The following is a 22094-nucleotide window of genomic DNA, read 5'->3' on the forward strand; positions in this document are numbered from 1 at the left end:
CCCCTCGGCCGCAGCGCCCCTCGCGCCCAGCTTCTCAGCTAGAGACGCTCAAGGTCCGAGGTGAGGGAGGCCCTGGCCTTGCCCGGCGGCGGCGCGAAACCTCCAGGACAGCGGGTGCGGGGCACGGGCAGCGGCTGGACCTCTACCCGGTGCCCCTGGCGCCCGGTGACCCGTGCGCGCTGATTCCGACCTCTGCGGCGGGGCTCGCACAGCGCCTGGGGGTTCTACCAGAGCTGGGCGGGGGCACCTGGACCTGAGGTTGTGGTTTCTCCTCAGGCTGCGATGGATCTGGAGGCGGGAAGGAACGGAACAGTGCGGCTTACCAGGAGAGCCGAGGGCGACTTTGAACTGGGCAGCAGCAGGTACATCTCTGGCAGCCACCGCTTTTCCGTTACACGCGAATCAGCAGGGCCAAATTCGGCCTTAAAAAGAAGTTGGGAAAATCTGTTGATACTGTTGGCCTTTATTTTGGAGCCTCTTTGGAGACTGTCTGCGGACCTGACCTTCCTCAATGAATGTCACTGAGGCGTCTTTTGGAACGGGCTCAGGAAGAAGAGGCTCGCTTTAAAAGTACCCGCTTCTCTTTGTGCAGGGTGATTCCGTGAATATCCGTGTTGTGTAACATTCTTGCATTATATAACTCAAAACTTTTACAAATAACTTTCGTAAACATCATCTAATTTTTCGTGCTTATAGCGCATCAGGCAGCTGCTGTTGATGGTTGTGCATTTTGAACGAGGGTGGTGAAGCAACCCCCACTCCCTCTCGTTATTCCTCTGCCTTCTGTCTTGCCCGCCTCCCCCTCCTCCCAGCGCTGGGCAGTTCCTTGTTTCTCCTCTCGGGTGGGTGAGCTGGGGAGAGGAACCTTGAGCACTTCATAGTTCCATAATCTTCACTTCCAAATCAGTTTATGTATTTATTTATTTATTTGGTTCAGGTGCTAGGGCGGAAGCTCAACGCTTCTTTTCCTAGCTTGTCTTTCTCCCAGAGCTGGCTCTTTGGTTCCCAGAGACTCTTAAGTGAACTTCACAGGCCTTAGTAAGTGGCAGAAGAGACCAGTCAATGGTGTGTTGTCTCTGCTTCCTCTTTCACAGTAGGAATAGTGAATCATTTTCGCCTTTAGTCTCAACTAGTTTTTGAAACCGTTATGGTCTCTGAGTTAGTGCCAGGCCACCCAGAACAAATTGACCTGTGTCATCGACTAATCACCCAGAGGGACAAATTTATCAAGTTCTCTAGTGTGTCCTCAAGCTGCAAGGGGCCTGATTAACCAACTGAAAATATGCCTATCTGATGTTTAAACTGAAGCATTATTTTTGTCTGTTACCTTCACCATACAATGATATGCTTTATTTCTTTTAAGTGCCATGGTATGTATTCATAGAAAATTTCATTTGCAGTAAATAAAATTGTTGGATGGTATTATTTCTACCAGGAAAATGAGATTTTAATTAGGTAGCAATTTAGACTGGGATTGACTGTGAATCTATAAATAGATGGCATTTTCATGAAGAAGGCTATTTCTGTATTGCACTGGCTGAACATTTGATGAGTGTACAAATGATCTATGCCTGCAAAGAGTGTAGTAACACTCCAGAACTCTATGAAGTGGGGCTCATAGCCTTGTGTTGGAAAGAAAAAAAATTCAGAAGAGAAATACAGAAACCTATAAGGTTATGAAATTAAATATTGTGAGATTAATTTTTATAAAATCAGACTAAAATATATACAAAGGAAATTAAATACACTTCAATTATTTAGGGCCAATTCACAGTTATATTCTTATTCCAGGCATGCTGTTATTATTGCCTGTGACACATTCTTTTGAACATAATTTAATGGCAGATGTCTGTCCTTTGATTTTAAGAATTGTTCTAAATAATTGGGAATCAAGTCTTGTAAGTACAACTTTATCAACAGCTCAGACATTAAAGCTAAACAAATCAGTTTTAGTTTAAAAACTTTACTGTCTGTGGAATTTGCATTATTATTTGGAGGATGGCCATAAATAATAATACATATGCTAGCTAATTAAACTACAGTAAGTGTTAAATTGTATGACTGTGATGGAAAAACTAGGCTGAGGAAAGCAGGAGTTCAAGTGTAAACTGAGCTAGATCTTATCTAGAAGAGACTATTTGAGCAAAAAGTTGAAGACAAGAGCTGTGTGTGTGTGTGTGTGTGCATGTGCACATTCCTGGCAGAGGTAAATGACAATGCAGTGTCACTGAGTTGGGGACATTTCTGGTGTGTTGAAAGACAGCAATATCAGCTTAAGCAAGGGTGTAGATGTGGTTCCAGACTTAACAAAGAAATAGATTGTGCCCAGCCCTAGAAGCCCAAGAAGCCAATGCAAAGATTTTAGCTTTACTCTGAGGAACATGGGAGCCAGTGTACCCTTTTAGGCAGAGGGCTAGCATGATATGACTTGAGTTTTCAAGCAACTTCTCTGATATAAATGGTGGGATAGATTCTAGGCAGAAATCTGTTCTATTGAGGACTGCAATAAAAGTAGTGAGAAGTAGTTGTATTCCAGATGTGTTTTGATTGTGGATCCAACAATATTTCCTGACACCGCTCCTCTCAATTGTTCAGAAATGTGGAATTTATTAATTTTATATCAATGTTAACTATTTAGCAAGAAAAAAAATTGATCATTTGGCAGACATAATTAACATATTCCTCTTTCCTCTGTTCTGTAAACTTTGTGAGGAAAGTGATCATTTCTTTTTAGATATATATCCTTGTAGTACCTTGGACAGTTACTTCTGCACTTGATAATTGCTTGTAAACTAGCTATTGTTGACTAATTATAGAGTCCATTTTTATATTTGGACATATTTTGACAGTTGATTGTGATAACTACTAAATTTTTTTAACTGACTATGAAACATTTTGTAACAGTTTTAAATTCAATTACATTTTTTACAGCAGCCAAGACAGGAAAAAAATGAAGAAATTGAATTTGATTGGACCACTAACATTGGTAAGCTGTAAAATATTAAATGTGAATATACTTCTCCCCTTTGTTCAAACTTGGTGTCTTGAATCAAAAGCTATAGAGCAAGTCCTTCAAAGAGGTCTATATGCAGTGATAGATTTTCTTACTGCCTCTGTTTTCCCTTAGTTTGGCTCATCATAGTCAATGACCCACATTCTCGAGATGCGTGATAAAAAAGATTGACTGTGAAAAAGGGCAGAGCTAACTAGTGTACAGAGGAATTGAAAACAAGGGTTGTGTTTGTAGCACCATACAAGCCCAACTAATTTTATAACAATGCCTCTCTACATTTACAAAAAGAACCAAATTTGGCTTATTATAAAATTGCATATAAAGAAAGTTGCTTAACAATAAAATATTAAAATATTTAAGAAATATATGTTCAAATTTGGCTTCCAGAAAATTTAATGAAATAGCTTTTCGGGAAGCAGATTATTTTTAAGAAAATACTAGTGGTTTTTACTGGCAACATACTTTTGGAAGAAATTTTATCTGTTTTTCATTTGTAATATGTCTCAGGGAAGTGACTCAACAAAGTATTTGGTAAATATGATATGTTTCAAACTCTAACAGCTATTTTTTGATTACAAAGAAGTTGGTATTAAATGGCATGTCAGCTGAAAACTCCAACTTAAGAAGAAAATGATGAAAGGATACCAAAACATCTTCAGTCCCAAATATTATTACATACTTGTCATGTTACCACAAAGCCCCTATTCATTCTCTCTTCTCTTATTCTTGTGATGTTTTATCTAAAAATCTCAGTAAAAGTACATTTTTCTAAAATGTGCCTTAGAAGATAAATTGTAAAACTAGATCTGATTTTAAAACACAGATTTTAAATCTGCCACCTATAGAAAATAAAATACCATGAGCCTTGAGGTAGTCATCTAAAATTCAATTGAAATTTATAAGTTAAAATTTAAATTAAAATTAAATGTATTCCTATTCAATCTTTGAATGAAATTTTCTGTCCTAAAAGAGATACAGGACAAAAATCTGCTTTAACAAAATTATAAGTGTATTTTTTAAACTTGATTAAAACAAATCTAGGTTACTTAAGATGTTGTGTGAAATTCACATAATTTAAATTCCTGCCTACAGGTAAAAAAAATAATTAAAAGCATTTAAAATATTCTGTGATTTCTTATAAGTGCTCAGAGCATCATGTCACAACCTGAACTTGGGCTTGTAGCAGTGACTAGTTGTCCCAAATGTTTTATCTACCCTCTCCACGAACCCCTAAAGTGAATCTTAGGAAAAACCACTCCTTTTCTGATGATTTTACAGACAATTCCCATTGACTCTGAACCTAACCTTCTCCCCTTCTTCATTTCCTCGCTACACCAAGCTTCTGACTTTTGTCTCTTTCTGCATTCTTATTTGCTCTGTTTGATGATGCAATTTGGCCTCCTCATACTTAACTTCTGTGTCACTTTGAGAACAATGTGCATGTACTCCCTCCCTCCCCACTATATGCTTTTGACTTCAGACTACCCTGGCATATTAAACATATCTAACTCAGCTTTAGCATTCAAGGACTTTATTCTGCCAACCTCAATTTGTCATCTGTTCTCCAATGACTAGTCTTTGTCTCCCAAAAAAGAAGGTAGAGTTGGGAAAGCAGGTAGAGGGAAAATGTTACAAAGAAAGGAGCAATGCAAAGGACAGAGAAGGTATAGAAATGAGAAACTAAAAGAAGTATAATATAGTCTGGAAGGCAGGAAAAGAGAGAGTAACAAAGAAAGAGAGCCACAAAATGTTCTTTCTAAAATGAAGAGAAATTACAGGGAATCAAAAAGATAATGAGGGACAGTCTTTGGAGTATTATGACCCTAATCAACTAGTTAGTTTTTGGATATTGTACACATTACTGTAACAACTGATGCCATCTCTCCCCTCTGTATATAGAACCAAGTTCAAGATCCTTGGTGTGACCCATCAAACTCTAATATCTTTCTCTAATATAATCTCCTACATTTTATACTGTACATATAAACATATATACTGTATATATGTGACTTTCCATGAGGGTCACCTCAGCCCTCCAAGTGATTTTGAATCACCTTGCTGTTCTAAATCTAAGCAGCCCTACTTCCTCTTCACTCCCCAGTCTTAGTCACATAATCCTCCCATTCATACACACTTACTAACCCTCAAGGTTCTGCAAGGAACATCATTTCCATAAGCAAGACTTTCCTAAAGTACTGTTTTGGCACTCCATTATGCTTGTTATGCTTTACTTCAGATCTGCCTTCTAAAAGCTATAGACCTCTAAAAAGAATGTTAACCTCAAAAGTCATAATAGGTTTCTTTCCCTACCCCATTTATAACTGCCCTAGGGGTTAAGTATCAGCACTACCACCCTGAGGGCCCTCCCAGCAAAGCTCTCTGAGTTCATCCCTGGCCAGGGAGCTTAACCCACATGGCACAGCAGACCTCTCCTGTTTCACCCATGCTCCCCTCAGCAGTGTCCACCTGTTCTGCTCCCTCCTCTGTTTCTAGTGAAGCTTCTCACCCTCCACACCTCTGGCTTACACCCCAATTCTTTTACCCTGAAATAAATAAAAAAATGAAAATCTTACAACAAAGGAATAAATCTTAAAAGAAAATTTCAAGAATGGGGAGTATGTGTGTGTATATACATGGGACACGCAATTAATGTGCAACCCAGCTTTCTTAACTATTGAGACCTGGAAAAATAAAATAATATATCTTAATGGAAACAAATCTTTATCTCTTTTGGTTATATTGTAATCATTCAACCAAATTAGATACTGACCAAGCAGAATGAGATTGATATTTTTCACAGAATACAAAATAAATTTCAATCAAAATTTCTTTCATCCCTGAAACACTTATCTGTGCCTGTTACCTTAAATACAAGTCCAAAATGCATATAATTGTGGTGAAAGAGAAATTCTATTCCAGAAGTATGATTTCTTTACCTTTTGTTTTTTAGTTTCGGTACTCTGATTGGCAGGATAAATTATTTATGTCTCTGGGCACGATCATGGCCATAGCTCACGGATCAGGTCTTCCCCTCATGATGATAGTATTTGGAGAAATGACTGACAGATTTGTTAATACTGCAGGAAACTTCTCCTTGCCAGGTAAGCATTTCTTCTACTGAAAAAAATATATAGTACTCCTTCAAATGAGTGGAAATTAGAAATTAATTGTGCTATTCATTGTCTACTCAATGATTTGATACCTTGGTGGTTCCAGTTATCACAGGAGTTGTAAGATTCTCAGAAAATTGCCCCCAAATCATGTAAATTTCAAGAAATGTGTGTATTGACTCTTGAGAAAATATACAAAAAGTGTTGCCATCTAAATCAAGAAGCATCTGCTTGAGGACTGTGGGCTATGAGACAGTATCTGTAGTGCCCAGCCCATTAATGATTACTGATGAGTTTCATAATATGTCCATTAGCAGAGTAATACTTCTTAGCTGTTCTCAGCTTATAGACCCATTTCTATGGAGAAAATAGAAAACCAGAAATTTTCTCTCCCCTAACCTTTTTTGTTATGCCCATTTTCTGTCTCTAATTTTTGTATCAACCAGGCTGACTAGAAATTGGTAGAACAGTCTACTAAAGAGTACGTGGATTCAATAGGAGTATAATATGTTTTGAAGCTTGCCCAAAGGACTATACACATTACTGAAAAATTACAGGAGCCATACAAGTTAATGTCATATTATTAAAAGATGGGATGTAGCAACAGCATTAAAGTTAGATTCCACTGGACAAATTTCCATGCTTTGTTCTAAGTTGGTTATTAGACTGGAGAACACTGAGTGAAGCTTTACTAGTACACAAGGAGTAGAACATAAGAAAAAACAAACTGATAAATGAAAGGTGGTTTTCATAGCAAAAATACTTGGGAAATAGTTTACTGTTATTAAGATAATATTTAGTAAGATTTCTCAATGTTCACTAACTTAAAAGAACATATTTGATTAACATTGTAAGATTTAAATATAATTACCTAAGAGATGTGATTTCTTGATTTATACAATTTGATTACTTATGAGAATGTGAATTTTTAATTTATACAGTAGGATCTGCTAGCATTCAGATCAACAGATGTATTCCAGAAATCCAATAAAGAGTCCTTTGAATAGTGAAAGCAAGTACCTACAAAAAGAAGATGCTTTATTCTTAAGTACTATTATCTCGGAAATGATCCTCTTTATAGTAAGAATGAAAATGGTAATAGTAAATCTTCATTGAATTTATCATACACTAGATCTCATTTCACTTAACTTACAAGAACAATCCTACACAGAAGATAATAATGTCTTCTCACATAACAGGACACTGAGGACTGATATGTCCACCAGGGATTTATAACAAGGATAAATGACATGCACAAAGTTATGTAGTTGGTTAGTTTTAGGATAGAATTTAAACCCAGGTCTTTTTGCTACCTAAATCATATTCAATACCATATAGAGTATACTGCCAATGTAAACAATCATGTTTTCTCTTAAAAAGGTCTTTAAGAAATCTCTAAATGGATTATTTGTATTTGTCTAGTAACCAGAATTTTTTTTTTAAAGATTTATTTATTTGTTCATTCAGAACTGGGGTACAGGCCAGAGGCTCAGTGGCTGCGAGAGGCTTCACCAGAGACAGAGTGGGGAGCAGAACAGGCAGATCCACGAAGTACACTGCTGAGGGGCGCAGCAGGCGGGTCAGGAGAGGTCTGCCGCACCATGTGGATCTCCTCCCGGGCAGGCGGGGACCAAACTCATGCGGAAGTGGCCTTCTCAGTGCTGTGCTTTACCCTGCTGGGCCACCAGAGAGGGCCAGTAACCAGAATTTTAACATAAACACCATAAAAGTAAAATTGGAGTAAGATAAGGAAGTTTAAAGTCTTTAAGGAAGTGATAGACAGAAATTTTCTATTTGTTCTTAGAAAATCTATAGATTTCTAACACTGTGTGTGTGTGTGTGTGTGTGTGTCCACATGCCCATTAGCCTATATATTGATATCTGTATTTCTCAATTAGGATAATTTGCATATTCAGAAGCATCAGTCAAACATTTGTTTTAAGGGTTAAAAAAAATACTAACTTATGAATGGGTAAACAAAATGCAGTATATACAAAACAATGGAATATTAATCAGTCTTTTAAAGGAAGGAAATTCTGAAGTATGCTAAATAAGCTACAAAGTAGATGAATCTTGAAGCATTATTCTAAATGAAATTTTAATCACAAAAATACAAATGTAGGACTCCACTTATATGAGGTGTTTATAATAGCCAAAAATCAGAGAAACAGGAAGTAGAATAATGGTTGTTAGGGCTCTTGGGGAGGAAGAAAGGAGAGTTGTTTTTAAACAGGATCTTCTTAACCCTCATACCTCTGACCTATACCCTAGTTCTTCTACACAAAAGTTAAAAAACAAATTAAATAGACATAGCACTTAAGTTTTACAAGATGAAAAAGTTCTAGAGATCAGTTGTTCATCAATATGAATATAATTAGCATTACTAATGATACAGTTAAAAGGGGTTAAGGTGATAAATTTTATGTTTATCACAAATTTTAAAAATCAGGTTAAAACAATATTGCATTTATCACAGATGAGTTAGTATTTGGACTAGTGTTATCAGTTCTGTTTTGTTTTTCTAACACTAAAGTTCCACAACTTTCCTATTTGGGTCAGTTTGCTTGTTTATTTTTAATTGTTTCTAATTATGCAACCGAATAGCTTTGAAACTGGGCATGGCAGACAGGTGCCATTTGCTGTGCCAGGGGCCAAATTCAAGGTCTCTTTGGGGAATGACATGAGTAAGTATTTAGAGATCTATGATTGTTGGAGTGATAAACTCATCAGCACTGCCAACTTAGCTTCATAACCTCCAAATTATGTGACTCTTGGTCCTCTGTAGCCATGTTAGTCATTAGGTATGTTGGCTGTTTGGGGGGATTTGGAGTGGTTTCAAAATATTTTGAATTTACAATTTGGTATTTTGTGAAAATACTGTTCTCATACTTTTTTGGAGAAATGAATCTTTGAAGGATAGTCATTGTAAACACGAAAACTCATTGACATGTTTAGAGTTGTAGGATTTAGCAGGTCAGGAAGTTTAGAGAAGATAGCTAGCTGTCCTTGTAGAGCATGCCAGCTCATCTCAGAGATGTTTACTTAGAGTCTGCTCTTTATAATTTTGGACTCTTGGATAGCTAGACAAAGTATGAGCCAAATGAGAGGGAATGTTAGAAGAAAAAGAGGTTTAATTACAAAAAGTCTGACAATGACTTATTGTGAAAGACCATGTCCTTGTCAACAGAGTAAAACTACTCCATGACAAGGTCATTTCCTCACCACAACTCAGTTGTACAGAAACTATACTGCATCCAAAACCTAAGGATAGAGTCATAGCAAATAGTTTTTCTGCAGAAACTGATATATATTATGTCAATGCTAAGCATAAAATAATAATAATATTATAATAATAGTAGTGTAAATAATCGGGGAATTCTATGCAGAAATCAATACATCTTCATGTCCTTGCATTGCTTCAATGCTGAGAGGAAAAGTCAACTTTGAGAACTTACTGCCTTAATTAACTGAAACTGTCGATACTGTCTAATCAGCCTAGACAAATACCAACTCTTTTGGTGCTGAATATTTCTGTATGATAAGAGAAATCCTAGGCAGAACCAAAGAAGAAAACATTGATTTAAGATTCAAAAATGGCAGTGTCTTGTTACAAATAATTAGGGCATACATGTATTATTTATGCCTTTCACTCACCAGCTAGATGAATGTGGTCAAGTTAGTTAACCTCTATAATCTTATTACTGTTGTCTTTGAAAGGTAATCATAGACTTACTGGTGAAATTACATAAGATGATTATATATATATATATATATATGTATATATATATATATAATGGCTATATATATTATGGATATCTATATTGGGAGCTTTTAAAAATAGTTTTCCATGTCTTATAGGAGGCATTCGGGGGAATAAAGTAGAACTTCTCCAACCTGGCACATTTGAATCATTGGGGACACTTTTTAGAAATATGGTGCTCTAAACTCATCCAGAGGTTCTAGCTTAATGGCTCTTGGGCAAAAGCTGAACTTGTGTGTTTTTTTCAAACACCCCATGTGATTTTAACAGGCAGCTAATGTTGTTAGCTCCTGAACCAGACAACCATTTAGAAATTGTCTGAAACTGAAACATATTAGATAACACTTTAGAAAACCAGGTCTAGGTGCTATCCAGATCTAGGGTTCCATGACGTTTTTTGGATCATGTCAACATACACTTGTGTCACCTTTGTCTCAGACAGCAGAAACCCTTACTTTCTTGGGGACTCTGTGTGCCTGGGATTACTACCGGAGATCTAGATTGCTGTTCTCAGTTTGGAATTCTGAGAACAAAGCAGATCAAACCTGGAATGCCCATAGATTCTTGTTTCCTAGAAGAGTGTGTCAATCTGAAATGTAATATCCCTCATTAAGAGAATTAAAAAATTTACACGGGTGAATTGGTGGTGGGAAGTCCATGGGGATTACAACTGAGATGAAAAAAATGCATAAAATGAAGAGTGATGTAAAAAAAATTTTAAATATAATAATTAAAAAAGAATTAAAAATTTTGAGGTTGGTAAGGTTTCACCTGGCTTCTAAATTCAGGAGAAAAAAAATAACCTTATACATAAAAATATAAAGCTTTCCCAAGATTTTGAACAATAATTTCAACAAATACCAGTTTGAATTTAGTTTGTCTACCTTTAAACAAAACAGAGTTCCAGTTTGGCATATCAAAGGTGCCATAGTCCTTATGTCCTTTTGGAAGAGGGCAAAGAGGATACATACCCAGAAAACATAGTCCCTGAATTATTTACAGATGACAAAGGAACAAAGATTAATTTCTCTCTTAGCATCATGTTATATGAGAAAGACCTACCTTAGTGCTTTTTTTCAATATTTCTGTGATAATTTATTTTGTTGTTTTATAATTTCCGTAGATGTAAATTGCTTTCTTTTAAGTTCCTCACTTCCGTGTTTAAAAATAAAAAAAGGTGAAGATCATATCAATCAGTATATTATAGGGTTAGGAACTGTCTAATAAAATGTTATGACTTTGTCTTCTTGGTAGCTATTTGCATTTGGGCAAGGATTATTTAAATGAAGATAAGATAAAGTCTGCCTTATAGGTTTGTTGTGAAAATTAAATGAATTAATACATGTAAAGTGTTTAAAACAGTACCTGCATGTAATACATGCCCAATAAATGGTGGCTAATTTTTCTCCCTTTATAGTGTCTATAATTCAATCTTATTACTTATGAGGGAACACATATATGTGTGCATATTATATAAAGCTAAAATTCACAGAAGCAGGAATCTGTACAGTGCTTTCAGCCACTAGGGGAAAAAAGTGCCCCTAAAATCCTTTTTTGTTTTTTTTTTTTTCTATTTGGACCATATCCTTCCGCTGTTTTCTGTATTTTCTGTGTACCCTCTACCCTCTGCCTTTCCTCTTCTCCTCTCTGTGGCTTGGGAAGCTGGCTTGCGAAAGGCCAGAGCCCAGTAAATTGGAAAGAGAACTCAGAGGGCTCATCCTCCGCATCTGGGCTTAGATGTCCTATAACTGTTCGGTTCTTACTTCAGCAAAGTGAAAAGAGTGCACTTGGGAATGAAAACACTAAAAAAGCAAAGACGATTTAAAAATCCTTACAATGCCTGTTAACAGTTCACTTTTAAAAATGCTTAATTTTGTTTTCTTTTGTTTTTATTTAGTGAATTTTTCACTGTCTATGTTAAATCCAGGCAGAATTCTGGAAGAAGAAATGACAAAGTAAGTGGCTTATCTTCTGTCTGTTTATCTATCTATCTATCTACCTATCTATCTATCTTCTATCTTCTATCTATATTGTATGCCTTTTAGAATGTTTTATTTGAAAATAATTTTAAACTTACAGAAAATTACAAGGGTAATACAGCGGATACCTGTGTATTCTTTACCCAGATTTATCTACTTTTATAATTTGTTCTCTGCCCCCATCATTTAAAGTAAGTTACCTGTATCATGGCCTTTATTCAGAAGTATTTCAGTGTGATTCCTAAGAAAAAGGACACAAGTATACCTTGTTTTATTGCACATTGCTTTATTGCACTAAACAGTACATTTTTAACAGGCCCTTTTCCTTCAAAAAGATAACTTAGGAATGACTCATGGTAATTAGTAAACTTTCTAGTAATAAAGTATTTTTAAATTAGGGTATATAGATATTTTAGACACAATGCTATTGCATTTGTTAACAGACTATAATGTAAACATAATTTTATATGTACTAGGAAATAATCTTTTGCCAGTTCTTTAATTATGACATACATTTTATTGTGGCAGTCTGGAGCCCAATCTGCTATATTTTTGATGTATTCCTATATTCTTTTCATAAGCATAATTATCAATTTCAATAAACTTGATATAATACTTCTCCATCTATATTCCACTTTTCTCAGCAGATCCAATGATGCCATTTATGGCATTTTTTCCTATTCCTTCAGCCTTCTTAATATAAATCTCAAAAGGCTGTAACACAATGTTTATATAGCAATTGATGTTTCTGATTTCAATGTATACCACTTGTATACATTGGTAGACTTCTATCTGGAAAGTTTATAAAGCAAAATATAAAAAATATTTGAAAATATTGAAGCCACATCTTTTGTATTTAAAGATGCTAACCTTGTAATTACATTAAGCCTTTATTCCACATTTGCTTGAATTCATGACATGTAAGTATACTATTTGAAAAAAAATATATTTTTTTGTTATTTTGGTTCTTTGTATAGACTATATGGAAAACTTACCCTAAGAATAATTTCATATGCTCACTCTACTTATGACTATATTTGTCTTATGTGAACAATAGTAAACTTTTTCAATAGAATAAGATAAGCAAGTCTAGGATATTAATTGTGTAGTGGGTCAAATTCTAGCTATAGATAAGCAAAATCAGTTAAAAATAAGTTCTCAGTATTAATTTTGTTTGCACTTTATCATGAACATTTATCTACTTTCTTTAACTGATAATCCAAGTAAATAGATTTCCATTGGCCTTTTATAATTTAAGAAAAGAGAAAAAAAAATTAATGCGTATTTACTATGTCCCACAGTCTTTGTGATTAGTTCAATAAATTTATAGCTCCTAGTCTGAAATTTCTCCTGAAAATGATAAAGGATAGTATTTTTAAAAAAAAACAACACTTCTCCACTTATTTTCCAGATATGCATATTATTACTCAGGATTAGGTGCTGGAGTTCTCATAGCTGCCTATATACAAGTTTCATTTTGGACTTTGGCAGCTGGCCGACAAATTAAGAAAATTAGGCAAGAGTTTTTTCATGCTATTCTACGACAAGAAATAGGCTGGTTTGATATCAATGACACCACTGAACTTAATACACGGCTAACAGAGTAAGTATATTGTTAATATCACCCTTTTATAAAAAAAAATAACCACTAACTGAAAATTTTTCAAGGAAAATCATAAAATGAATGAATAATATCTAGATTAAGTATTTGATATATAGGAGGATTAGATCATCTGACTGCCATGTCTAGGACAATTTGCACCTTATGCCATAATGTATTTTTCTTACCTGTTACCTTTTTCTCCTCTGTTACATAGTGAATTTACTTGAGGACTGAGTTCACATCTTATACTTTCTTGACTCATGAAACTAATCAAGGTCTTGACAGATATTAAAATAGTTAAGATAATTAAGATAGTTGAGTAGATGAATATATGATTGAATGAATTCACCAAGATACTTATCTTAGTAATTATTTACTCTTCACTTATTCAATAAATAGTTGAGAGCCAGTTGTGTGCCCTCAACTAGATATTTGTGGTATACCAGTAAACAAGACAAGCAACATCAATCCATTGGTTGCCCTCTTGCCAGCAGGGGGCGGTAGATGATAATCTTTTCCTGTTTGCTGATAAAATGGTGGTAGTGAGCAAACGAAGTCAAGAGGAGGAAAATCAAAGAATATAGGGCTCTTATTGGTCTCTGTTTAACGACTTCGGTTTTTACATTGAGTGAAATGGGCACCATTGGACGCTTCTGAGCTGAGAAATAACGTGTTCAGATTTCATTTTCAAAGAATCACATTGGTTGCTGTCTTGAGAGTAGAGTGAGCTAAGAATAGAGCCAAGGGCAGTTGCAGTGCCCTTCCTGATGCCTGCTTTTTAAATAAGTCAACTCATGTATTCAAAACACTAATGCATCTCCAGTAGTATTAACTAACTTAATTGTATTAACTTTAATATTAACTTCTTAGAAACATAAACTAATCCTGAATTTCTCCCTTTGTGTAATATTTAGGTGGGGAAAGTACTATTCAAGAGGCTAAGACTCTGAAAGAGGCTTTCAGTAATATGAACAAGTTTTGCCTATGCATTTGTTAGATATCTGTACCACCTTTCAAACTGAAGACCTCCTGCCTGTAACCACTTAGGTGTGATCTTTTTTAGTGACATCTCCAAAATCAGTGAAGGAATTGGTGACAAGGTTGGAATGTTCTTTCAAGCAGTAGCCACGTTTTTTGCAGGATTCATAGTGGGGTTCATCAGAGGATGGAAGCTTACTCTTGTGATAATGGCCATCAGCCCAATCCTGGGACTTTCAGCGGCTATTTGGGCAAAGGTTTGTGGAACTCAGACATTTTCATGTGTGTTAACAATCCACACATACAGACTTACTTTTAAATGTAGTATTTGGATATTTGTATTTGTGCTGTTACATGTTACTGGAAACTCATCTGGAAATATGTTGTTATTATGGGCTTTATTACGGTAGTTTTTTTTTTTGTTTGTTTTTGTTTTTGTTTTTTAAGATGTATTTATTTAGGCTTACAGAACTGGGAGACAGTGTGGTGGGTGAGAGGATTCACCAGAGACAGAGTGGGGAGCAGAACAGGCAGATTGACAAAGTACACTGCTGAGGGGAGCAGTGGGCTAGTCAGGAGAGGTCTGCCACACTATGTGGGTCAGCTCCCTGGCGGGAATCCAACTCATGCGGAAGTGCATTTGGAGAGTCCCATAATTCGGTGCTTTAACCCATTGAGCCACCAGGGAGAGCCCAAGGCAGTTTATTTTTAATATGATTCAAAATATAACAGTTATTTACTACATCAATTACAGATTTCTCAAAAACCTGTAATTTAAATTACTTTAAATTACATTCATAATTATGTTCTTTTTTAAGGAAACACATTATAACTTCCCTTCAAGCTATTGCATGAGTATAAAAAAATATATAAAGTTTGAATTTACATTTATTTTTAATTTTAACTTGTAAATTAAATGGCACTCTGCCTACTTTTTCTTGGAACTAAAATATATAACCTTTTTTCTTCAGCCAACATTGCAGAGTTGAGAAATTTTACTGGTGATTTTTGCTCATTCTATGGTTGATGATTTATGAAGTGAACTCTCTGAGGCTCTGTTGTTTTCGTTCTTTATCTTTTCCTGCAACACTTTGTGTTAACCATTTTTATTATTCAGTAGAATGCTCATAAGTAGATTTGGGAATATTTTCATAGTAATTAAAGATTATCACTAAATAAAAGAAATGATAGTGGCTTATTTCAAAGATTTCCTTTACTTAATTTTGCAGTTAGCAGAGAAAAAATATGGATGTGGAGCTTGATACTGTTCCCCAAAATGCCATTTAGAGAAATACATGTGGATTTCCTTTAGAGTATTCCTCAGGAACATAACACCAGGGTGGAGATGCTCTTGCCTTTGTTGGGTGGGTAGCAGCCACTGAGTCTAGTACATTGAGGTTTTGTCACTGGCATGACTTCAGTACTTGGCAAAAGATAGGACTTGGGAATAAAGAGTAGAGAGAAGAGTTGACCAGACTGTTTTTTTTTTTAACTTTTCTCCCCTTATAAAATTCATGAATGTTTCTCTTCTGTCCAGATTCTCTCTGCATTTAGTGACAAAGAACTAGCTGCATATGCAAAAGCAGGTGCCGTGGCAGAAGAGGCTCTGGGGGCCATCAGAACGGTGATAGCTTTTGGGGGCCAGAACAAAGAGCTGGAAAGGTCAGGAAGGTTCTTTGTCTATTAGTTCAAAGAATCCACTTTTCATTTTATTTTGTGGTGTGTGTTTTTATTTATTTACTTTCCCTAACATTAATCCTTTCCCCACAATTTCATGTCAGACTCTAAAGCAGGATATTTACCCTTTTGTGTTCCATGGACTCCTCTGGCAATCTGATGAAGGCTGCTGAGTCCTTCTTAGAACCATGATTATAAATACATAAAACAAAATGCATAGAATTACCAAGGAAACCATTTCTATTGAAGAATATTTACTTAAATATTTTTAAACCATGATACAGTAATTGTCAATATATTTAATAATAAGAACTAACTACCTGTCTAACATCTATTATTGTAATTCCCAAGTAGGCGTGTAAGTAAAAGATATTTCAAGATATCTGTAACAATTGTAACATGATGTAAAAATGATCTGGTATTTTTATTGGCAACAAAGTCACAGTTATTGCTAATAATAAGCAGTTTGTTGCCTTCATTGGTAATTGAAAGAAATACTAAATTTCAGCTAGAGATTAATAAAAACATATTTTCCCCATTTAAGTTCCTTGACCATAGGTTCCAGGGCAAGTACACCTGCTCTCAAGGAACTTGATATGCAGAAACCTAGATGCCAGGACAAAGCCCACTGATAACGGCTACTCTGTTCTACACAAATGCCCCCGCCAGTTTTGTTTAAATAATAATATCCCCTAATATAGCTAAGATATGATTTCATGTAAAGTATTTTCTTTGACTCACCTATGGGACTATTGAAGCCACAACTCTTTGAAATAGGTATTCTCTGGAAATTCTCAGCATTAAAAGCAAAGATTCCTGACTTCCCTCCATTTCATTTTCTATTTCTTAAGCCCTCAAAACCAACATGTTACTGGTTTTCTAACCTCTTCCTTTTTTCTCTCTCACTGCTGCTTCCTGTACACAATAGTCCACACAGACCACACTAACCCTCAGTTGGACCTCAGGATGTCAGTGTAATCAGTGCCGCTCCATTAGCTGCAGTAAGCGAGCCGCCTAAGCAAAGGTAATTACAGCATGTCCACCACTGTCACCGGAGCCTTGTGTCACATCGGGGCAGACGTTAATCTCCTGCACACGCCTTGAAACCCAGCCACTTGGGAGTAATCACAGTGCTGGGCGTGGCATGCTGGCTGTTTCCCCAGAGACACAGCTCTGCTAAATGAATGCAGCGCCCAACACTGAGAGGACACTGAAGACTTGGGTGCTTTCAGTAATTAAAAGATAAACTTTTGGTGGCAGCATACACTTTTAAACAGTGAAGAAATTCCCAACATCTCATTGGTCAAACTAAAAAATATATTGTTGGGTATTTTGTTTTTGGTGAAAAGCAGAGACTCCTTATTTGTACAATATTTTCCCCAAAGTCTCATTGTATGCCCATTGGATTTTCCCCCCAGATTTAGGGAGTCAAAATTAAAACTTACAAACTCCTGCATCTAGCTTGGAAAAGTGGATTTAATTTAAATTGATGTAAAAATATTCTAACTTAACAGAACCATTCAAGACATCTGCCTTTATATCAGAAGCCAGTAATATGGATATTAATTACTCTTCAAAATATAATAATCAGATAAGCAATATTTAGAAAGATTAAATTCTAAAACAATAACACTAATAATAATATCACTAGGAATTATCAGATCTTACCACTAGGAATTATCAGGTTGTACCAACTATATGTCAGCACTCTACTAACTACTTTCTATAATTAACTGTCAACCTCACAATTATGTTGCAAGGTAGGCACTAACTTTACAATTGATAAAACTGAAATCTAGAAAAATTGAACAAGAATCCATTTCTCATAAGTAGTGATTTATAACATTAAACCCTGGTTTTACAGCTAAAGAACAGTCTGCTCAGAAAATAAACATGTAAATAAAAGCTAAGGCCCAGGTTTTAGTATCTGTTAGAATACTAGTCCCATATCCAGTGGGGCAATAAAGGACAGATTTTTCTCTTCTCTAAAGATGAGATATTGAGCTAAGAACTTAATTGTTTTAAGAGTCCAAAATATTATTTATACCTTGTTGCCATTCTCGGTTGGCTTTGTTTATCTCCTACCATAACCTTCACCTGTAATTTTGCCTATGAAGGTGATGGCAAACCTCTTCCATATCCCAGGGGTGAGAGTTCACCCTGGAAGAGCTATGGGAATATTGGTTGGGCTGGTAGGGACCAAAGGAGAAGGGTCCCAGCCAGTAAAAGAAGGGTCAGATCTGTTCTAGTCCTTGTAGATCCTGAATTGGTTTGCTTCTCAGGAAGCTGGGTCTCAACTGGGGTTTCTTATCTTGATGACTTTGTTTCTCAAATAAATAGATACAGGAATTGAGTCAAGCTCATATTATGGATTGTTTTCTTGTATAACACTTCCCCCTCATTTTCTGATAGGTACCAGAAACATTTAGAAAATGCCAAAAAGATTGGAATTAAAAAAGCTATTTCAGCAAATATTTCCATGGGTATTGCCTTCCTACTAATATATGCATCATATGCCCTGGCCTTCTGGTATGGATCCACTCTAGTTATATCAAAAGAGTACACTATTGGAAATGCAATGACAGTAAGTAATTTTCTTAATATTCATGAAAAATCTGAATGTTATCCATCCATCCACCCTTTTCTTTCATAATTTTTTAAGGATAAGCCATGACTACAGGCTTTTTTTCCCCCTCTTGGTGGACTCCTTGCACCGTCCTGTGGGCAAATCTGGTTTTCTAGAATATAAATGGCATAATTATAATGCATAAAAGAAAATATCCTATAATTAGGCCAGCTAAGAAACACATACAACATAGAAATAGAAACAATTGGTTTACTAATGGGAAAGTATGGGTTGAAGCCATTTCTACGGTTGAGAGTAAACATTATTATATACGTTATAATTTTAGAGAATGTTAAATTTATATAATATAAATCATTAGATTTCTGAAATACAAGATTAAAAAGTTAGTTTTTCTTCTTTAAAATACAAAATCATTATCTTTCTAAAAATAATATATATTGATTATACAAATGAATAGAAATAACAATTTTAAAAATTAGAGTATTTATAATCTGGTAGTCCATATGCCCTTAATAATTTTTTTTGGTGTGTGTATATATATACATATATATGTGTGTGTGTATATATATATATATATATATATATATATATCTTCCAGATAATTTTCTATATCTGCACACATTTTTCTTTAAAAACTTGCATCATATTATGCATAACTTTTTCTTATATTTGTATTAATAGCTCTATTTGTCACCACACTGTCAGAACAACAGAAACCATTCAACTAGAAATCTTTGAAGACCTGAACTTCTCTCTCTTTCTACATAGAGGACAGTATATATAATTTGCCCCTTTGATGATGAATTGGGGTCATTATGAAAATTAGTTATTTCAAAATTTTTTCTGTAGTGGTATCTTCAAACTCTATTAGGTTGTTGCTTTCAGCCTTCCCCCTCCCCCCAACTTTTGATTTCTTCTCTTGTGTCAACTTGCCAGCACTCCATTTTCTTTACTCTCGCCTTTGCTACTGAAGTTATGAGGAAAGGATTTGAATCCGGACTTTGCCATGCACTTTTTTGTTATTGTCCTCTTTGGCCTGGCCTACTCATTTGTTGTATGTGGACAGTGACATCTCCCTAATAGGACTGACGAGTGTATCCATGGTGCAGGGAACCCAAACAACACTCTTAGAGGGAAGGTCAACAACTCTAGTGTATGAACTTTAAGCATCTACCCTGGTAGGGACTTTCTTACTTTTTTACTATTTCTTATATGAATTGCAGTGAAATGGGTATTTGTGGAATATTGGAGTTCTGGGTATTTGAAGTGTTGTTGTTACTGACCTCTAAGAAATTTCACCATGCCCAGAGAGAAGGAATAATTTCCCTTCATTTATGATTTGTTCAGTTAAGTTAAACCAGTAATCTGGATTTCAGAAACTATATTCTTCACTTTTTATATCAATTACTGTTCTTAGTGAAAGAAATATATGAAGGATAATATATTAAGTCCTGGGATGTAATAAAAATCAGTTGTGTAAAGGAAATATCAATGCACAAAGGAATAATTTAGTGTTTTATAAAGTGTGAACTATTTCTTTTTATGTTAAATTTTTGTAAAATATATTTTTTTCATGGAAAATACCATAGGGCTGCTGTGATTTTGAAACCATGTAATGCTGTTCATAGAGAAAATCATACCGGATGAATGACCCTGATGGAAAATGTCTCTCTCTGGTGACATTAATTATAGAATCAAGGATGTAGATCTGAAAACGTTTTTGACAACGTACATTCAGGAGAACAATATATAGTTTGAAAAGGTGGACAAAAAAATAACTTTAAGGTTGTACAAACCATTCATGTAATAAAATGTTATATTTAGCTAATAAATTTTGCTATATTTTTTAAAGAGCACAAAACTAAATACAGTTTTTTGTGTAGTATGTATCTCAACTGAGTCATAGTTTAGATAATAAACACCTGAATGGTGCACATAACATTTCCTTTTGTTCTCTTGTTAAGGTCTTTTTTTCGATCCTGATTGGGGCTTTCAGTGTTGGACAGGCTGCTCCATGTATTGATGCTTTTGCCAATGCAAGAGGAGCAGCCTATGTGATCTTTGATATTATCGATAATGTGAGTAAGTTATTATTTTTTGAGTAATTGATTAATGTCCTAAAGTCTTTTGAGACTTGGAAAATTAAATTTGATTTCAGGTTAAATAACATGCAAAAATTAGTTATGCAAAATTAATGATCTCCTCTTAATAATAAATGAAACAAAATAACATTTTAATATTTCTAATGGTTTGTCATCAAATAATGTAACAACGACTTCTCATTTTGAAAAATGCACTAGTATGTTATTATTAGAGCCCATAGAAAAGATGTTTGTCTTCATAATTTTTTTCATTTTCTCTTTTTTATTTTATAGACTGAGAATATTACTGTTTCTATATAAAATGAGTTGGTAGAAAAAGTGTTGATGTGATGAGAATGACAGTATTTTTTTCTTTGGGTTACCTTTCTCAACCTCCTCAAAAAAAATCACTGCATGTTTGATATGACTCAATCAACTCTGTTGACAATATTATATAAACTGCACTTAAATAGTTTTGATATATTGAAGTATGTCTGTGCATTTACAAAGATAAAACACTCAGTGAATAACTGAATTATGAGCTTTCAATTCTTGCAGTTCCTCCTGTTTCACCTATCTAATTCATTAGAAAATGGATCAGTTTCCAAATATATTGAAATTTGACATTGTTTCTAAATACTAAGTGGCTGTAATTTTTCAGTTAGTTCTCAACCCAGTCCACAATCACTTAAAATAATCTGATTCTCGGCACAGGGGTGGTTTGGTGATGGGAAACCCGCGGGGATTACAATCGAGATGGAAAAAAAAATGTGCAAAATGATGTAAAAATAAACTTTGTAATAAGAAAAAGTAAAAAAAAATAATAATCTATCTAATTTTCACTAAGTGTAGAAATGCCTGGCTTTATCAAGTATGGTATTTATTGTTAATGACATTGTGTAAATACGCATGTCTGACCCTTTGGGAAATTAAAAACTTAAAATGAAATGTCATATGAAATAAGATAAATACATATCTTATGTACTTTTCAGAAAAAGGCCATTTTTTGAGAAGCATTTTTTCCATAAACAAATACACACATACACACACACAATCTGTACTTTGGGTTCTATCTCATATGAGGGATATTGTAACATTAATATTCTTATTTTGGAATTTGTTGAATCATGTTCCTTAAAAGTGCAACTGTTTGTCAAACAGACAGATCACTAATTGGGAAAACATTTTCTCACACAAAAGTAGCGATAAAGGACTGATCACAAAAATATATGGAGAACTGATGAAACTCAACAAAAATAAACAACCCCATCAAAAAATGGGCAGTAGAGCTAAAAAGACACTTCTC

General features: G+C 34.9%; 1 protein-coding gene across 2 annotated transcripts in view; it reads left to right on the forward strand.

Moving 5' to 3' along the window:
• ABCB4 (ATP-binding cassette, sub-family B (MDR/TAP), member 4) overlaps positions 1-22094 on the forward strand; it is a 58597-nt gene continuing 36503 nt past the window's right edge. For both annotated transcript variants that reach the window (XM_004676874.2, XM_012721076.1), the window contains exons 1-10: positions 1-60; positions 277-362; positions 2932-2986; positions 5964-6114; positions 11781-11838; positions 13274-13465; positions 14529-14700; positions 15981-16105; positions 18533-18704; positions 20672-20785. In XM_004676874.2, coding sequence (XP_004676931.1) covers positions 283-362; positions 2932-2986; positions 5964-6114; positions 11781-11838; positions 13274-13465; positions 14529-14700; positions 15981-16105; positions 18533-18704; positions 20672-20785 — 1119 coding nt within the window. In that variant the 5' untranslated portion in view covers positions 1-60; positions 277-282. The remainder of the gene's footprint in view (positions 61-276; positions 363-2931; positions 2987-5963; positions 6115-11780; positions 11839-13273; positions 13466-14528; positions 14701-15980; positions 16106-18532; positions 18705-20671; positions 20786-22094) is intronic.

This window comes from Condylura cristata, unplaced genomic scaffold (genome assembly GCF_000260355.1).
Source record: "Condylura cristata isolate star-nosed mole 26May11 unplaced genomic scaffold, ConCri1.0 scaffold00005, whole genome shotgun sequence".
In the NCBI taxonomy this organism is placed as follows: Eukaryota; Metazoa; Chordata; class Mammalia; order Eulipotyphla; family Talpidae; genus Condylura; species Condylura cristata.